The 20,774-nt window shown below is 38.2% G+C and overlaps 1 protein-coding gene across 3 annotated transcripts in view; it reads left to right on the top strand.

Moving 5' to 3' along the window:
• Window positions 1-20,774, top strand: part of hydin (HYDIN axonemal central pair apparatus protein) — a 147,174-nt gene that overhangs the window by 84,514 nt on the left and 41,886 nt on the right. For all 3 annotated transcript variants that reach the window (XM_087292113.2, NM_001114415.2, XM_087292114.1), the window contains 20 exon segments: window positions 874-989; window positions 1,151-1,284; window positions 1,358-1,494; window positions 1,716-1,837; window positions 2,022-2,213; window positions 4,644-4,793; window positions 5,076-5,315; window positions 6,351-6,480; window positions 7,752-7,829; window positions 7,935-8,102; window positions 9,777-10,141; window positions 12,756-12,869; window positions 13,003-13,160; window positions 14,522-14,675; window positions 14,856-15,266; window positions 15,354-15,545; window positions 17,015-17,085; window positions 17,185-17,367; window positions 17,455-17,574; window positions 17,689-17,848. In XM_087292113.2, the coding sequence (XP_087148239.1) occupies window positions 874-989; window positions 1,151-1,284; window positions 1,358-1,494; window positions 1,716-1,837; window positions 2,022-2,213; window positions 4,644-4,793; window positions 5,076-5,315; window positions 6,351-6,480; window positions 7,752-7,829; window positions 7,935-8,102; window positions 9,777-10,141; window positions 12,756-12,869; window positions 13,003-13,160; window positions 14,522-14,675; window positions 14,856-15,266; window positions 15,354-15,545; window positions 17,015-17,085; window positions 17,185-17,367; window positions 17,455-17,574; window positions 17,689-17,848 (3,395 nt within the window).

A 20,774-nucleotide genomic window follows, 5' to 3' on the forward strand; every position in this document is an offset into this window, starting at 1 on the left:
TTTACAATGTACACTACCTGACAAAATGTTGTCGTTGATCCCAGTCGTAAGAGCAACAAATATTAACTTGACTACTAGTTTATCATTTGGAAAAGTGGCAGAAGGTAGATCTGTTGAACTGCATCACTAAAATCACAAATACTGAAGAAGACCTATAGGAGCCCGCATCGACCCAAGTCAGATGTTACTTTCCTAATTAAATAATTAAAAATCAAGGCATAATCATATTTTATTTTGCTAAAATAAACGTAATCTAGATGCCTTTGCCTTTTATATAAGCCACTTCTGATACCAAATGATCAACTAGAAATCAAGTTATTATTTGTTGTTCCTAAAACTTGGATAGGTAACAAGACTTTTGCTAGATAGTGTAGATTGTGTCTAAGCAGCTTAACATAGATGAAGTTCTAGTAAATTGAAACTGCTTCAGTCCTGTTTTCACAGACGAAGTTCAATGTAAATGTCACTGAAGAGCAAATCCAATGATGCGCAATAGCTTTAATAGCTTTATTGAGGGAAAGAACTTCAATTTCATAAAATATTTTTAACGACAGGGCATAAAACATACGGTGGATAAGTTGGCGGTTCATTCCTGTGTGGCGACCATAGATTAATAAAGGGACTAAGCCGAAAAGAAAATGAATAAATGAATTAATGATTAGAATGACACAATCATTAAAAATGGCTATAAATAAAAATTTACTTAAATAATACAAAAGTATATACATTCAACTAACAACAGGTATGCCTCTGAAGGTTTGTCAAATAAAGAGAAAAATATTTAATATTTCAGAAACATCATATATAAATGCTCTACACAGGTCTTCCTGAAGAGACTATAAACCCGTATTAAGGTGTTCTGTTTCTGCCTAGATGAGGAGATTTATGGTTCATTGCTAAAGGAAGCAAAAGACACGATAGAGAATGAAAAATCAAGCGAGGCCCTGTTAAAGGATGAGATGCCACCTGAAGATGACTACATTCCTACAGTAAGTCTGTCTGTGTTTATTACACATTCTACCTTTCTCTGCATAGCTTTCACTGGAAACGTATCATAATGTGATCTATCAAGCTCCAGCGAGATTAGCCATTATTGCAGCTTTGTATTTAAAGTACGTTTCTAAATAGTGCCCACTAATATGTGCTGTAGTATGATGCCTTGCTGCAAATGGAGTTAGAACGGCTCATTGTAAAGGAAAATGCCACAGCTGTACAGAAACAACACCAAGCGACTGATCTAAGAGGAAGTGGGTCCAGTAGCAACTGGCTGAAGAAGCTGTGCAAGTAAGTCCATTCATGCAGAAATCCCTCGCTTTCAGAAGCAATCAAAGCGTGTCTGATGGATTTTTCTCTTTAGGTTGAGTTTGCCTGAGTACACACTGGACTTTGGGTTTGTGATCAATGGCAACATTGTGACCCATATTGTCAAAATAACCAACACTTGCCCACTGGCTGTATCTTTCAAAGCTAACAGGAGTTCACTGGCAGGCACAGGTTGGTCCGTTCTGCAGAATGTGAAAAGTTTTTTGTTCTGGACAGCCATCATTTTGATGTGTTTAGGGTGTTGAAATAGCTTGTGTGATGCACAGTTGAGTTTCTTCTATTAGTGTTATGATTTCAGTTTGTAAATATTGGCAAAGTCGTCTGCTGAAATCTTTATTCTAGATTGATTTATTCAGAGTGTGCTGCATTAATATGCATTTTGCTTTTCTCAGGGTTTAGCACAGAATTGGACAGGGTGCAGGGTTTGCCCTTCTGTGAGACGGAGACATTTGAGGTGAAGTTTGACACCCGTGGGGCCAATTTGGGAAAGATCAATGCTGTTATGCCCATACAGGTTTGGTGAAAATAACATTAAATATCTGAGACAAGCAAAAAACAGAGGCACACACGCACACAGCAATCTGCTTTGGGTTTTTTGTAGTGTGTACAGCCCATACTAATTTGAAAGCAGCCACTGTTCATTTTTTATATATTGCCTCTTTGTTTGTTTTACTATAAGCTGAATGTGTGATTGACAGGTGATGAAGGGGCCGCAGGTGCAAGTGCGTTTATGTGCAGAAGTCACCATGCCCTCCCTTACAGTGTCAACAGACACACTGCAGTTCCACACCATACAGTGTGGCCTGTGTGAGGTTATAACCATTCAGCTGCATAATGATGGACCAGTGCCTTGTGAGTGGACCATCAGACCGGAGGAGCGGCCAAAGAAGGTACACTCTAAAATAGGGCTGCAGGATATTGGAAAAATCAGACATTGCAATATTGAATTTTTCAGAACTATATATTATGATATACTTAGTCGATACAATTGATTGAATAGCACTTTTTGGAAAGAATGTATTGTCACACATTATTTTAAGGTTCAATTCTCACTATTAGCAAAACATTAAATATGAATTTTGCTTTAAAAAATTCTAAATTGTTCCTTATTAATAGATATTTTGGTGGTTTAGATATTGGGTTAGGTATATAGACTAAGATCATGCAGAATATGTAGATTATAAGTACTAATATGCAGCCAATATCTTCATAACATGCATGCTTATACATAACTAGTTAATAGTGAGTATTGATCCCTAAAGTTTTATCAAATGTAATATTTTTGATTGATTGGGATGAGTTGGGAGTGAATCATGCATAAAATGTAATAAACAAACTACAATTATTGATAAACGCAATAAAGCAAAAAAGAAAGTGAAATAAACAGTGCATGCTTTATGGTTTTGTATATTTAAATGTAAAAAGTACTCTGCAAAGTCAACTCAATATTGCATATCTTGCAATGTGAATATTGCAAATCCACACGAAATGATATACTCCACTGAAATGATATACTGTGCTACCCTACTCTAAAACTGAACAGTGAAATTATTTTCTTTATTTCACTCCAATATTAAAAAAGTTGACTCTACTTAATAGAAACATGTTGCATGAACTCAAAAATGCATTGTATTAAGGTGAACATGAATTGACTGAGAAGGTGCATGTATTGTGTCATTCCCAGTGCATGTATTGTGTCAGACTCTGTAAGGAAAATCAATGTTTAATTTTATGCCTGCTTGCCATGATTGGTACAGTAAAATTTGGTATGGGTCACCTTTATCAGGTTTTTCCACTGCCAACATGATCTTTAGTTGTTAGGTTTGGTGTATAGCAGAACTTTACAATTAATGTAATTTTTGATTTAAGAAGAAAACAGCACAGTGTGTTCACATATCACATCTTGTAAATATACAAATGTATTATTTCAAATGTAGCAAGCATGTACAACTGGAGAGAGAAAACAGCAGACTTCCACACATTTAGTCCCAAACAACCTTGTAAACAACAATGGAGGACATACAGCAGATCCTGTTCTTGCTTCTTGGCATGTGGCTGTTTGTCACAAGAAGAAGATACAGGCGTTGTTTGATCATTGTATTATTGTGTAGTGGTTTTGGTTGTATATTTTAAAATTCCTGCATTATGGACCCTTTTCACAAGACTGTTATGACGCGTTTACCAATCATCATAATCTAAAATTCTTGAAGCTTTTTAATATTTTGATTTAAAAAAAATGAACATTTATATGCATTTATAAATGTATTATACCATGTTTGCATCAAATTACAAAAAGCCTGTTACCACTTATGCGAGGTGTTTCTAATGCAGTATCTCTCCTCTATCTTCTGTCTACTTTTACTTTCACTGTGTTTACGGAACTTTTGTTGAAATATTCTATTGCTACTGAGAAACCCAGAAATGTGAAAAAGGTCTATCGTTCCCCTGGCTTGTTGGTTTTCTATAAATAAATAGCATTCAGCAGCGATTTTAGCTCCATCTTTTTAGTACTGTATCGTTGTGTTAGGGTCTCAAAAATGAGTTCAGTATAGTTTGCAATTTGGTACTTCTGGCAGTAAAACTGTCTTATAAATACAAACCGTACTCTACAGTAGTAAACAGTACTTTTCATCGGAAATGAACTACAAGTGTTATTTTGTATGTACAAGATGAGCACAGGGATTCATAAATGAGTCTGTTATCTTGTGCTATTTTGGGATTACCAGAGGTTTCTGTTATGTTTAAATATGTAGGGTTACTGTTGTTATGATGTGAAGAAACTCAACAGTAATAATGCAAGTGTTTAACAAATAATCTATTCGATAGTTACACTAAAACATGCTGTTGTAATTTAGTTTATGTGACATTTATGCAAACAATCTGCACTTGTTAAATTAAATTATAATTACTTGGAAAAAATTGGTTTCCAAAAATATTTCTAAAAAGATGCATAGTATATATACACACACGTCTTTCTCACTGATTAATAATTCATTGTAAGATTATGATCTAATAATAAAAGGTTAATACAGCCTGCTTCAGTTTCATGTTGACTGATGATTTCCATCCTTATAAGTTGGTTTAGTACTGAATTATATATATCTGCTTAATATTAATGGGTGTTTGCTGTTGGACCGAGATTCATTTGTCTTTATGGCATGTTTGCTGCTGCTGGTTTTAGATCAGGCTGCAGTGTATATGAGGTTTACTTCAGTGCTCATACCATTTGTCGTTTTCTCTGATAACTTATCTAGTTTCTGCTGTGATTGAATGGAACGGGAATTTATCCCAAATGTTGTGTGTTTTGGTTATGTGATCAGATTGACAAGCACATCCCACTGTACCTCAGACGACAGGCTCAGATCAAGCAACGGCCTCCTCCAGTTGTGTTTGAGTTATTGCCTTCAGATGGCACGCTCTATCCTGGTGACAGAACCAACGTGCAGGTCAAATTCAGCCCAGCAGAGGGGGTAAAGAAACAAACACACACACTATAATTACCTATTAGTTTTTACCTATTAGGATTATATTAGGTTTACACATGCACCACAATTCAAAGGTTTTGACATTTATTTTTTATTCACAAATCAGTTTTCTTCATTGATTTATCAGAATGAAGCCAATAATAAGGATTGAGTTACACTATATTTCCAATACATTGTAGGAGTCTTGCCTTTGTTGATCTGCTTCTAGCTGCAGTATATGTCATTATCCGTAGTGTTGATTGTTTTCTTTGTGATGTGTTTCTGCAGAAGGCGTACAGTCAGAGAATAGTGATAACAGTGGCGCAGAGCACTCAGAGAATCCTGCTGTTGGCTCAAGGTCAGGGAGAAGAGCCTCAGCTTGAGTTTTCCTCTTCAGAAATAAATTTTGGCTCCATCCTGCCCTACAGTGAAGGGAAAGTGGCTGAAGTGATCATCCGCAACCCTTGCCCCTTTCCCACTGAGTTCTACTCTCTCGGCTTCGACAAACAATACTTAAAAGAGGAAGAGGTGAGGTTAATTGGTTCAAAATATTTTTTTAATTGTTAATTGTATTTATTTCTTAAGTTTGACCTTCAGATATATCTGGTTCAATGGACACTGTCTAGACAATTCCATTGTATGTTGATTAGTGTTGGGCAAAGATTAATTGCAATTAACCACATTCAAAATAAAGGTTTGTTTTGACACAATAGATGTGTGTATTGTATATATTTATTATGTAAATGTGGTACACACAAATACATAGAAACAAATGTAAAAAAAAAAAAAAATGTTGTTATATAAATATTTAAATTTAGATATAATTTGTATCTTATACATTTATATTTTATAACTAAATATAAATAAACATTTTCTCAAATATATGCATGCATGTATGTACTTATATACACATAATAAATATACACAGTACACACATATACTGTACAGTTGAAGTCAGAATTATTAGCCCCTCTTTGAATTTTTTTTTTTTAATTACACAGTATATCAGATAAAATTTTTTCTTCTGGAGAAAGCCTTATTTGTTTTATTTTGACTAGAATAAAACAAGTTTTTATTTTTAAAAAAACATTTTAATGTCAAAATTATTAGCCCCTTTAAGCTATATGTTTTTTGATAGATTACAGATCAAATCGTCATTATACAGTAACTTGCCTAATTACCCAAACCTGCCTAGTTATCCTAAATAACCTAGTAAAGCCTTTAAATGCCAGCTGAATACTAGTATCTTAAAAAATATATAGTAAAATATTATTAACTGTCATCATGGTAAAGATAAAACAAATCAGTTATTAAAAATGAGTTAGTAAAACTATTATTTTTAGGAACGTGTTGAAAAAATCTTCTCCTGTGAAATAGAAATTGGAGAAAAAAAATTAACAGGGGGTCTAATAATTCAGGGAAGCTAATAATTCTGACTTTAGCTGAATATTATGTCAAAACAGCTTATCTTGGATGCGATTAATTGCATTTCCCCCCCCAGCACTAATATTTATCCTTTTCCAATATTTCTTTTTCTAATCAATTTTGTGTTCTGCTCTTCAGATATTGCGGATGTTAAAAGGATATGATGCACAGAATGTGTTGCTTCTTCCTCCTCGTGTTGCTGGCGAGCCTCTCCCTCCCGAGGTGTTGGACTACTATAAAGAGCACAGCTCAAAGGAACCAAAGCAGGGTACAAAACAGCAGCATATATGCATTTCATATCAGGAGATTTCTGCCTTTTATGCTCATTCATAGTAAAGAAAAGTCCAGCCAACACAAGATTTACTATGGTTATTCTTCAAGTCAAGTCAAGCTTTATTGTCGTGTGGATGCTTATTAAGGGTTGCAGTTTTATCTAATGTTTTAAATCCCTATGCTCTTTAAAGTAGGTTAGACGTAGCAGTACGTAACTCCATCTAGAACAAAATAATCCTTCTGTGTCTTTATCATTGTTCTTGTGTACCTTCATCTTAAGTGGTACTGTATAGGTGCATGCACAGAAATCTCTTATAAACTCATTTGGAGATGATCGAGTTCTTACAGCTCCATAAATGCTTCATTTCTATAAGCAAGGAAGACAACCATATGGAAGTGTTTTGCATTAACAGACCTTTTTTCTGAGTACAGTACGTCATTTGTGCTGTGTATTGTATGTGAAAAATAGTAAAAAGGACCAAAATACTTAGCGAATAATATGACTAATGAAAATTGCACATATACGGGAGTGAAGAGTGTTCCTAATGATATGTAAACATCAAAATAAAATACAATTTTTGTGCATGTAATAGTCATATGAATTGACTCCCATCCCAGATATTAAATGTATATTTGTTGCAATTATTTTATTTTATTTTATTTCATTAAACTTTTCTATAAATCCCAATTTCAAGATCATCTACAGTTAAAGTGAGAATTATTAGCCGCCCTATAATTTATTTATTTTTTTTTTATATTTCCCAGATTATGTTTAACAGAGCTAGGAAATTTTCACGGTATGTCTAATAATATTTTTTTTTCTTCTGGAGAAAGTCTTGTTTTATTTCAGCTAGACAAAAAGTAGTTTTTAATGAAAAAATAAAGCATTTTTTTCTGCGTAGAAACGTGCTGGATAATTTGGCGGTTCATTCCGCTGTGGCGACCACGGATTAATAAAGGGACTAAGCCGACAAGAAAATAAATGAAAATATAATTTACTGTCATAATGGCAAAGTTCAAATAAAACAGTTATTAGAAATGCGTTATTAAAATTATTATATTTAGAAATATGTTGAAAAAATTGCCCTCCATTAAACAGAAATTGGGGAAAAAATAAACAGGGGGGTTAATAATTCAGGAGGGCTAATAATTCTGACTTAAACTGTATATGATTAAAAAAAAATTTTTCGATGGACATTCACATTAAAGGGTTTGGCTTGTGGCAGAATTCAAAGGTAATCTAAAAGTTCTCACCTCTTTTTTAAGAATCCACAGAAGGTCTTGCAGAAGGAGACAAGGGGGAAACAGATGCACTATTTGAGGGTGAAATACCCAGTGTTAATGGTAAGCTTTAACCAGCGGGAACAGTAATTTCATTGCATTCATCAATGAGGCTGTTATAAAAATTCAGTAATTATTTCACATATATAAACACGTCTTCCCTCACAGGCTTACCTAAGGGCAACAGCAGTGTTGTCACTGCAGTGGGGGATTTGGAATATGACCCTGTATCTACAGCTGTCGCACGTTACATGGGCATCGATCTTTCACCAGAGGGTAAAGCTGCACTAAATCGCCGAGGCATTGCCATCATTGTGCACGGCGCTCCTTTATCAGGTAAGAGTTTACCAAAATCTTTTTTTGGCATGAAGATTTTTGGAAATAAAGATTTTAAAAATGTTTTTAAATGACATCCATTCTGCTCACTAAGACTGCATTTATTTTAAAAATAAAAATAAATAAAAAATTTTATATCAATTATATAACATTTTTTTTAAATAACTGCTTTTTTATTTAATGTAGTTTAAATTTGCTGAATGCTGGAATTGAAAATTAAATGATTAAATGTACTGTAACAATGAATTTGCTGAATGCTGGAACTGAAAATGCCTTATTGTAGCATCATCACTTATTATTGAAATTAATATGATGATCTTTTACCCAAGAATTATTATAATTATGTCTTGAAAACTTTCCCAGAGATGGGTTGCGGCTGGAATCCGCTGCATAAAAACGTGCTGGATAAGTTGACGGTTTAATTCCGCTGTGACTAAGCGACATCCAAGCCGAAAGAAAATGAATGAGTAAATGAATGACTTGAAAACTGCTTCAAACTTTTGTGAAAACTGTATTATTAATTCAGAAGTGCCATTTAAATGTATCTTCTTTTGTTAATTCAGAAAATATTAAATTGCTCAGGAATTATACAGGTTTATAATGTAAAAAATCTAATTAATACATTTTATTTATTTTAATATTTTTATTACATTTTATTATATATATATATGTGTGTGTGTGTGTGTGTGTGTGTGTGTGTGTGTGTGTGTGTGTGTGTGTGTGTGTGTGTCTTATTTTGAGCTTTTGTTTGTTCATACAATTTGAAAAATGTGTGAAGCAGGAAAAAGATGTTTCCGAAATTGATAATTAAAATAATAATTGTTGATAACATAACATAAATGCTTATTATAATTATTTTTGAAGGATGACATTACAAAGAAGACTCAAATTGTAATGCTGGAAATTCAGGTTTAAAGGTGCAGTAGGTGATCTGCCTAAATGCTAACCGGTTAGCTTAATATCTTTCAAATACAATCGCTCCCCTGTCATCCAAAGCCATGCCTCCTGAAATCATGAGCGCGCACATTTGAGATGACAGAGACCCACTAGTTCATGTCATTCACCAGTTAGAAAACTTTATAGTACTTTATAATACTACAATTTTGAATGAAAAACTGTATTATATCTAGCACATTTTCAGTTACGTAGTTAGCAAGCAAACTAGTCATCACTTTCTCATCAGTCTCACTCATCAGTCTCATGCTCTTGCACGCTTTGTCCTAAAGCCACTATTGTATGCTTAGTGATTGGCCGACAGGCTGCAGGAATTTCACTTATTACTAAGCCATACCTATATGCTATTTCAGAGTGAATATTCAGAGTAGCGAGGTAAACTATATATGGAGCGTGTCACATGTTGTCATTGTTCAAAATTGAACCAATATGAATATAAAACCAACTTCATCTTAGTGAAGCAGAGAAGAGACTTTCTACAAGCACAACAAAAAATGTGTCTGAAGACAATCACTTATTGCACTTTTAAAGCACGGGAATTAATATAGTTTTATAAATTGTATACATTATCTCAATAAAACAAAGTTTCCCATTTGTACATTTATTACTGTAAGCAAATTCAGTCTTGGTGAGCACAACATGGAACATTTTAAACATGAAAAAAATCTTACTGATCCCAAAGTTTTGTCCGGTGATGTGCATGTAAACGTCTGTGTGCAGGTAAAACAAGAACATCAGTTACTCTGGCAAAACACTACGGGGCAGCATGTCTCAGTGTGGATGAGGTGGTGCAGGAGGCTTTGTCATTAGGGAACAGTTCTGCAGCCTGGAGGGCAAGAGAACTGTGTGCCAAGGCTGCAGTGGTGTTTGCTCAAAGGGAAGAGCAGGAGGCAACGGTGGATATTACTGCCACTGCTTCTCAGGCTGCTGGTGTCCTAAGTATGGAGGCCGTTGCCAAACACACAGCAGAGGGCAGCCAGATCAGTGATCTAAAAGTTCCCCCGTCATCGGCCTCAACCCGAAATAAAACAAATTTCACAGGACGTTCACAGAAGAATGACAGCTCCAATCCTGCTGCCTCAGTGGTAAACACTTATTAATTTGGCACATACAATACACACAGTAGTAGAGGTAAAAAGTCTATTCACTCAGTATTGTTCTAGTAAAATCACATAAATACAATATCAATACTTGAAGCAGCACTGCACTTTATAAAAATAATAAATTATAAGGTCATACTGGAATTAATCTAAGAGGTTCCAATAACAGTATGAAAATAAATGATGTACCAACAGGGTAAGAAAAAAGTATTTCACTAATGAATTATCTTTTTAAAATAATATTAATAATAAGAAAATATAATACTTGTATATTAAAATGCATTACTGTATCTACTACATGTGCTTTTTTTTAAAGGGTTGGTAAGTAACATATTTATATAATAATAATAATCATATATGAAAATGTCAAAATATTACACTTAATAACTGTCATATATATATATATATATATATATATATATATATATATATATATATATATATATATATATATATATATATATATATATATATATATATATATATACACACACATGTAAAATTAGTACACTTTTAAATTGTATTTTTAGTCAAATAGAGTCTAGATACTTTGCGTATCTTTACCCATTGCGTGGCTATGAGTGTCCCACTAGTGACGATATACAACCATATAGCACTGCTACTCGTGTAATATTGCTTTATTCAGCAGTTTAATGGTATAATCGTGTATATAAAAACGAAAATCAAACTCAGAGAGTCTCAAATTCCCTTTCTATGAGAATTTTTTTTTCCGCCACTCATTCACATCTGCAGCTGGTGTCAGAACACCAGAAACTATTGGTACATCACAAACGTCAATTTAGAGCTATGTTTGAATGATTCTTCAGCGTAATGTCTGAAGTAATAACTAAACAGGTGCTTTTGCTGACATTTTAAGATTATAAGGCTGAACAGCATGAAATGCCATCCGTCTACAGAGATTTCCCAGTATTTCTCTGTTGCAATCGGGATATTACAATAATTAATTCAAGAAAGCCAAAGCCGCGCAAACACTACCAGAATACTGTTGTGTTTGTGATAAGGAAAAATGCTAAACATATGCAGGCATTTCTTCTTTCTTTTTTTTTTACTGAACTAGACTGCAGTAATGAAAACAGGAGACTCAATAAAAACAAACAGGTGGCCAACCAAAAAGTAACTCAGGGTTATAAAAAGATGGCCAACACAAAATACATACATTCCTAATATGTGAGTCACACTCAATACACTACAATTACTATGGTATAAATCCAGCACTACAACAGACATAAGAGAGAGATCGACTTAGAATGTCATTTACCTGTTTAATAATGATTTGATCTGCTTTATTTAGAAATTACGCTGGTCTTTTCTCCTCTAAGGGCTTATTATGTGATCTTTGTCACCATTTTGTGGATGGACAACGTCAACCGTCTTTGCTCTGCTCAGTATGACAGGGTGATGGATCCCGATGTCTCTTAGAAATTATATATATTTAAAATAGGCACTGTCCGAATAAATAAACTGCATAGTTGCAATCTAAACAACTACATTCTCACCTAAAAAATGTCTCAAATTACATTAAAATGTCCAACAGCTGCAATATTTTGTCAAACTGTAGCGAGTTTATTGATCTGCTGTCACTTTATGTGGGCGGAGATATAAGGGTTAGGAGGCTTTATGAGTTCTGATATTGTAGAATATTGCACGACTGTAAGCCAATTAGATTCGAGAACCAGACAAAACTGTTGTATAAATATACATATTTTTTCTTTTGTACTGGTATGTTGTATATTATATACGTTTACCTGAGTTTAAAAAAGGCTTGTAAAATTTACAAAAAGACACAATTTTTAGGCGACGCATTGGCGCAGCAGATAGTGCTGTCGCCTCACAGCAAGAAGTTCGCTGGTTCGAGCCTTGGCTGGGTCAGTTGGCGTTTCTGTGCAGAGTTTGCATGTTCTCCCTGCGTACGTGTGGGTTTTGTCCGGGTGCTCCAGTTTCCCCACAGTCCAAAGACATGTGGTACAGGTGAATTGGGTGGGCTAAATTGTTCGTAGTGTATGAGTGTGAATGTGTGGATGTTTCCCAGAGATGGGTTGCGGCAGGAAGGGCATCCGCTGCGTGAAACATTTGCTGGATAAGTTGGCGGTTCATTCCACTGTGGCGACCCTGGATTAATAAAGGGACTAAGCCAAAAAGAAAATGGATGAATGAATGAGAATATTTTTTGTAAAATAGACTAAAATGAAAAGAACAATTAAGACAATAACGACCTTTTGCACGGCTATGAGTTTGCAAAAAAGTATATATACAAATATTTATAGTTATATTTAAGTAAAAGATTTTAGCATAAAATAAAAAATTTAGACAAAACAATACAGAATTTTACTTTCAGATAAGTGATGAAATTAATGTTTGATGCAATAGCACTAATGGATTTTCTTCATATAAGAAAAAAATGCTGCTTAACACAGAAATTCTAATATATGCATACAACTGTCTATCAATGTCAGATTCTTCATACATTAATATAATAAAAAAGTAACTTGCCATAGTAAAACACATGCTACACCATATGGATCTGTAATAGACTGCATCGTATATTAATGAACATGAACAATTTGTGTTTGTGTTCCAGACAGATGGTCAGGTTCACAGGCATGTGAGTGCGAGTGCCAGTCAAAATGAAGAGCTGTTTAACTGCCTGCTGCCCGAAGATGTGCTGGTAGAGATCCTGTCAGAGAGATTGCAGGTAAGAACCAGGCACATTTTACTGCATACCCCATATTAGTATGTAATATACTGTACGATATATTGTTTGTGTCATTTCCAGCATATGTTGACAGCACATAGTGATAGTGTTCTCCTTGTTTCCCCTGATGCAGCTTAGCGACTGTTACCGTGGTGTTGTGATTGACGGACTGGAGACCCAGTATTGCTGCTCACTGAATAACACGCTTCAGATCGTCCTGAAAGCATTCAACAACCGTCGCCATATTTATGTTCTCAACCTCTTTAACAGCTATAGTGTCTTCAAGCTCAGGTGACTTACACTTTAAATAGATCAGTGATAAATAAGTATATGATTATTTTCACATTTGAACTACACTGCCAATATGTTTTATTTTTAGGTTTTATCATATAATAGAGATTCCCATCTTTTTCGGTACTGTTTGTAAATATTTCAATTTAACAACACATTTGTGTGTTCATAATTCTCTAATATAACATAAGGGTCAGAAGTACACAAGAAGATGTTCTAATATCTTTTAGTTTCTTTAATTACTATCTAGTTACATAAAAATGCTTGCTATTAAGATACAGTGTACTCATTATATGAAGTAGATTCAGATAAAGTTACAATGCTGTACAATAATATTGATGTCTTAATTTCTTAACTTTTTAACATTAAAATGGTGGACAAATAGAGGTAATAAATGCCTTAACATATAACCAACACAGGCTCATTGTGAATAAGTACCCCCGTGTACATTTCTAGAGAGCATGAATTATATAGTCTGAGGTACATATGGTTGCATTTTGTCTTTCAAACAAACGCTATGGGGTGGTATGACCTGGTACCAAATGACCGCTTACCTCTGTGTAGACGGCTTTTCCACTTTTGTCAGTTTGCTCAGTGGCTCGCCGCATATGTCAGTGCACTTGAGAGAAGCATAGTGGAATTGTCCATGACGAGTTCAAGTCTGCCAAAGAAGAGTTACAGAAAGCAGGTAAACTAAAACAAAAGGCAAAAAAATTAATAAACACATAAATAACAAGGTGAGAACGTGGTAAAAATCAGGCGGCTTTTCATTTTCTGGATTGCTTTTGAAAACAGTATCGGTTGGGTTTAGGGAAGGGGATGAGTGGAGTGACTGGTCGACCGGTTAGTTGGTTAGTCGACAATGGCCTCTGGTGGGTTTACGCGAGAAGAGCAGTCAAAAATGGCACTCGCAAGAGAAATTTGAGATCTCAAAAAGCATACACAGTGTCCTCTGGTAGATTTGTGAAAACAAAAACTGCAAAAAACGTACCTCCTGGAACCTATTTTGCGCTCTCCAGAAATGTATACAGGGGTATGTATTTATAATGAGCCTGGGTTGCAAATAACAGTATTTATTTTTTTTTATGTATGTCATAATAAAGATGTTTTTGAAGCTAGTTTTTTTATCCAACACTGTCAGAAAGAAAGGTACTGATATGGTACTGATATGTATCTTTATTTCTAATTTAAATAAGCTTTCTGTGTATCCTGTATAAGGAGTTATGAATATTTTAAAAACAGGTTAACTAAAATAGTAAGCAAATTCTGAATTATTAATCATAGGATGCTCAATAGTTCTTCTTTATCTTATTCAATGAAACCTTGTGAGAATGAATTATTAAAATTGTGTATTACTTTAGAGAAAAGCACAAACTTGACCAAGAACAAGAAGCGAGAATTCAGTGGGAGCTGGAGAATTCAAGAGAAGAGCAAATGACTCCTAGTGAAGATTGGGATACCACCCCACGACCTGAAGACCCTGTGCCCCTCTCTGAGGATGTAAAACAAGAGCTGGTTAGTTTGAGTGTGCATTTCATAATATGCTTGGTAATTTTCATACATGAAATAAAGTTCCAGTGAGTTCCGATCAAGTTAAAGTGTACACCTTATGTTGAAGCAATTATTATACCTATTATACAAAAGCTAAAATCTGTTTTAAAAGCCTTTGCTGTAATTGTTATTCCTTATTAATAGTCCATTGAGAGTGACAGACATCTGCAGGTGCGATTTCATCAGTACGAACAGAGCCAAGCAGAAATACAGCACATTCTTCAGTTCTGGGACCGAACGCAGAGTCGTTTATTGCAGCCAATGGTGTCTGAAGTCCAGGAGACTGTAGACATCACTGATTGTCCTCCATCTTCTGCAAAGAAGACCAAGAAGGAACGAGAAAAGGAGAAAGCTGAGAGGGAAAAGTTAAAGGTTGATTCTGAAACTAAGTCACAAGCTCTTAGCCAGACCCAAGTGTCAACAGATGGTGTCGAGGGCTTGGAAAAAATAGTGCTTCCAGAGCCTACTCCGCACACATGGATGTCTCTGAAAGAGAACAAAGAACTGAGCGCATTTGAGATCATCAAAAGCATGAAACTACCCTCCCATGAGGAGGTAAAGTACTTTAGCTTCTTTTTATGGTAATGTTTTGTTGAAAGCAAGTATGAGCAATATTAAGTCCATTTATTTTGTTTTATTTAGATTTTGGATGAGTTAGGGATAGGACCTAAAGGTCCACCCATCCCACCACCTATAATATTCTCCATAGTCCATTACCCTAAGATGAGACCACCCAACACACAGCTCTCCAGCAACTACTTTACATTTTTGAAGCCCATATCTTGTGAGGACCTGTCAGAGAAAGAAAAAGAACTCGGATCAGAAACTGTCAAGGTACTAAAATATCAAAAAATTTAACAAACATAAAAGTAGGACTGACTGGACTGACTCACTGACACCAAACAGGGTTGACAATTACTATTATGTTGACAAATTCATTTGACTATAACAAATGCTCTCCAATTACAACAGATCTGACAAAACCCAACAAATTGTCTACTGTTATTGACCTGTTGGTGAAGTCTGAGTTGGCCGTTATACAGTTAGGTCCATAAATATTTGGACATTGATACAATTCTAATATTTTTGGCTCAATACACGAACACAATCGATTTGAAATTAAATGAACAAGATGTGCTTTAACTGCAACCTGTCCGCTTTAATCTGAGGGTATTTACATCCAAATCAGGTGAATGGTTTAGGAATTACAGCAGTTTGCATATGTGCCTCCCACTTGTTAAGGGTCCAAAGGTAATTGGACAATTTTTTCTTTTTTTTATGACTACACCAGAGTGAATACAGAGGGTTTACCACAAGATGTAAACCATTAGTGAATCTTAAAAAATGAAGGCTAGATTAGAGTTCTAAAAAAACCTTCAGAGTGTTGAAACAGCATCCTTATGGACAGATGAGATCAAGATCAACTTGTCCCAGAATGATGGGAAGAGACGAATATGGAGAAGGTAAGGAACTGCTCATGATCCTTAGCTGTGAAGCATGGTGTTAGTAGTGACATGCCGTTGTCATGTATGGCTGTCAATGGAACTGATTCCCTTGTATTTTTTAATGATGTGACTGCTGACAAAAGCAGCAGGATGATTTCTGAAGTGTTATCAGACACTTATCTTCTGCACATATTAAGCCAAATGCTTCAAAACTCACTGGGCGGTGCTTCTCAGTTTAGATGGAGAATGACCCAAAGCATACTGCAAAAGCAACCAAAGAGTTTTTGATGAAAAGAAGTGGAATGTTATGCAATGGCCAAGTCAATCACCTGACCTGAATTCGATTGAGCTTGCATTTTACTTGCTGAAGACAAAACCGAAGGAAAAATGCCCCAAGAACAAGCAGAAATTGAAGACAGTTGCTGTACAGGGCTGGCAGAGCCCCACTATGAATGAAACCCAGCGTCTGGTGATGTCTATGCGTTTCAGACTTCAAGGCTGTTATTGACTGTAAAGGATTTGCAACCAAGTATTAAAAAGTCAAATAATCATTTGATTTATGATTATTATTTTGTCCAATTACTTTTGGACCCTTAACAAGTGGGAGGCACAAATGCAAACTGTTGTAATTCCTAAACCATTCATCTGATTTGGATGTAAATACCCTCAAATTAAAGCGGACATGCTGCAGTTAAAGCACATCTTGTTTGTTTCATTTCCAATCGACTGTGTTGGTGCATAGAGCCAAAAATGTTATAATTGTGTAGATGTCCAAATATTAATGGACCTAACTGTATATTTTGGAATAATTTGAATAAGAAAAAAAGAATACTTGTTCAATTTCATGTTGCTTTGTAGGAGGGCATGACAATTACTACCACATCCAACCCTGGCCAGTCTGAGGAGCCCAAACCAGAATATAACCAAGGGTATAGGAGATTCCCTATGCATATGAAAGCATTTAAAATCACTAATAAATAGAAGCCTTTACCTACAGTACAGTATGTTTTAAATTTGTTCTTTTGCAGACTCACTGATTTCCGTTGGATTGTACCACCAAATGGAGCCATTACCCTAAGGATCAAGTTTAACTCTTCAGTTCATGGGCAATTTCATCAGACTTTCAGCTTTGAGGTCTTAGGGACCAAACGATGTTATCAGCTACACTGTAAAGGAATTTGTACTTACCCATCGATAAGCCGAGACCCCAAGTGAGTGACATTTCAGTAGGGAAATATACTGTAGTTATCATTGCCTTTGGACATGTAGAACTTAGTAGCCTTTTTTGTGTGTAATAGGATTCTGTTTGCCCACTGCAAAAAGACACTGCGTCCTGAGAGTGGACTACAGAAGACTTACGTTATCCAGTCAGACCTGTATGAGTTTGGACCTCTCCTATGTGGAAAGACCAGGGACAGGTGCTAGCATCTAGTACTTTTGCATTAACGGTCATCTTTCATGTTTAAGATATTGCATAGGAATGTAAGTGTATATTTGTTTTTTATTAATATTATGATGTTATCCTGATTCAGATATAAAGTAGGAAAATATCCAGAGAACATGGAAAAGTTTGTAATTCACAACAATTCTCAAATGGAGGCGGAGATCCAGTTTTGCTTTCAACATGACAGCAAGGCCACGACTTTCCTTCTTGACCCTCCAAATATGACCTTGAAGACCAATGAGCGAAAGGTATGAGCGTTTATACTTTGTACACTTTATCTTTTTTATACTCTTTTTTTATACTTTGGACTGGATGTGGGATACATGCACTGATTATTTGAATAAGCCAACATTTAGACAGCTGTTACCAGTTTGTTCAGTTAGCTTGCCATGTACATTGGTGTACGGTTCCAGAAAGTGGGTAAGACAAAAACAGAAGCCAAAAAATAAAACAAACAAGTAAATAACAGGGTGAGAATGTGGTAAAATGTGGTAAAAAATCAGACAAGGGCTTTTTTTTCTGAATAGCTTTTTAAATTTGTCTGTTAGGTTTAGGGAAGTTGGTGGGCAGGTCAATCTCTGCTTTTTAAAATACTATTGGTTAGGTTTAGGGAAGGGGGAGGGTGGGTCAGTTGATCGGTCAGTCAGTCAGTCAAACAGTCAGTAAACAGTGGCCTCTGGTGGATTTACAAGAGAACAGCAGGTTTGAATGGCACACGCGACTAGTGGCCTCTGGTGCATTCGCAACAACAAAATCTGCAAAAAAAATTTAGCTCCTGGGATGTTTTTGACGGTCTCCAGAGGTTTCAGTATGAGCCTGGGTTGGTTTTATTCTAGATGTTATGACTAAACTATGGTTCCCCTTCGGTTGGGGAACTTCAGTGCCATGAATGGGAGGATTCGGATCAGAAGCCGCTTATCTGGAGAGTATTGAACGGGCCAATGAATGAAATTAATTGGCAGCGTAAGCTTGCGCAGGTGTGCGACATCTGCAATTATCTCAGCATATAAGCACACCTGAAGCCAGCAGACGCCATCCTTTTCGCTTCAGATCCTTTCTGAGTGAGTCGATGAGGGTTCCTCTTGCTGATCAGCACTTCAGAGCGAACGAGTGTGTCTCCCGGTCCAGAGTGGGTCTTCGCGGTGGCAGACGGTCGAGCTGGGTTACTCCCGTGCCTGCGGTTCTTTGGGTCCGGTCCTCCAGAGCGGTGCGTATAGTTGCAACTTTCCTAAAAGAGCAACACAGTCGTGCAGCACGTCCTTTTCAGGATGGCGCTCCGACTGTGCGTTTCTGGATGCGGGGGTTTCCTGTCTCCGGATGATGGACACGATCACTGCATTGCATGTTTGGGGGTCCAGCATGTTAATGCGGTGCTCGCGGGCGGTTCATGTCGTCATTGCGATGCCATGACCGTTGCACAGCTAAGATCGCGGCTAACTTTCGCAAGAGAGCGAGCCACCCCAGTTGCCTCCTGTTCTAAAAAAGCAGCGGGCGCTCGGGCAGATCTAAGGGTTTCAGCGGGAGCTAATCCGCCGCCCACGGGCTCGCGGACCTCTCGCTCCTCACGGCGCTCCATCCAAGCTTCGGGTGGTGAGAGTGATCCGTCTAACCAGATGGTAGCTCTCACACTCGCTGACACCGGAGATCAGATGTCCTCCGCGGCATCGGAGGGTGGGCTTTCACTGTCCGACGAAGATCCGGACCCGCTCGCCCCCTCCGGGCAGGTGAGCGCTGTCAAATCGGATCCTGAAGCGGACATGTTAGCCGTGCTTTCCCGGGCTGCTTCGGCCGTGGGGTTGGAGATGGTTTATCCCCCAGCTCCGCGGCCGGACCGACTAGATGGGTGCTACGTAGAGGACCAGAAGGCGAAGCCTTCGAAGCCTCTCGTCCCCTTCTTCCCGGAAGTGCACAGTAGGCTCACGCAGTCCTGGAGGGCACCTTTCTCTGCCCGTGCTGCGAGTGCCTCCGCCCTCACCGCCCTTGACGGCGGAGCTGCCAGGGGGTATGAGGCGATCCCGTCAGTGGAGCGCGCTATCGCGGTCAATCTTTGTCCGCGCGGCGCCTCTACGTGGCGGGGTTTGCCCCGCCTCCCGTCCAAAGCCTGTAGGTTGTCTGCCTCCCTCGGAGCCAGAGCTTATAAGGCTGCGGGCCAGGCTGCTTCTGCTTTGCACGCGATGGCCACCTACCAGCGCTACCAAGCGCAGGCGCTGGCCGAGCTGCACGAGGGCGGGTCCAACCCAAGCTTATTACATGAGCTGCGCACCGCGACCGACTATGCTCTTCGGACTACTAAGTCCGCCGCGTGTGCGCTGGGGAGGACGATGTCCACACTTGTGGTTCAGGAACGCCACCTATGGCTAAACCTGGCCGATATGCGCGACGTTGACAAAGTTCGCTTTCTTGACTCGCCCATATCCCAGGCTGGCCTGTTCGGCGACACCGTCGGTGAATTCACCCAGGAATTCAAGGCGGTGAAAGAGCAGTCGGATGCGATGGGCAATGTCATCTATCGGCGTGGCCGTAAGCCCGCTCCGCCCGCCGAGCCATCCACCTCCGCTGTTCCTCGCCGAGGGCGCCCGCCAACGAGTGCTGCCCCGCCCCCGCCTGCGCCTCCGGCCAAGCGGGCGTGGCGTTCACCTCGAAAGCAGGCAGCCCCTCCTGCCCAGGGCGCCGTTAAGTCCGGTAAACGGACCGCGAAGCGTCCCTGAGACAGGCCATGCGGAGAAGAGGAAACTTGCTCTTTCCCCGCTGGAGGGCGGGGCCCCGATAACAACGGTACTTTTCAGTGCCACCAAAACATCAGTAAAAGAGCACTTTTTCCCTTCCCCGGATGTGACTGCACGAGTTCTGCCAGTCCGGGACGCGCTGCCTTCCGGCTCGCAGACTCTACGTGCTTCGCCAGTGGCTCACGAGCGCTGGGGGGACGGTCTCCCTTCCCTCAGCCCTCCAGCCCCCTCTCCGGAGTCAGGGTGCGGAGCCAGAGCGAATCGCTCTCCTCCAGCTTTTCCGCGGGACCCTCGTGCTTCCCGGATCAGCACACCCACTCCGCGCTGCCCCACCGCTGGTACGTCAGCGATTGTAGCTATGACTCCATTAGCGAGGGCTCTGCCTGCCTGGTTAGCGCGGGCCAGCCTCTCGCGGTGGCTCATATGCACAATCAGACTCGGTTACGCG

The sequence above is a fragment of the Danio rerio genome, chromosome 18 (genome assembly GCF_052040795.2).
Source record: "Danio rerio strain M-AB ecotype USA chromosome 18, GRCz13ab, whole genome shotgun sequence".
Classification (NCBI taxonomy): Eukaryota; Metazoa; Chordata; class Actinopteri; order Cypriniformes; family Danionidae; genus Danio; species Danio rerio.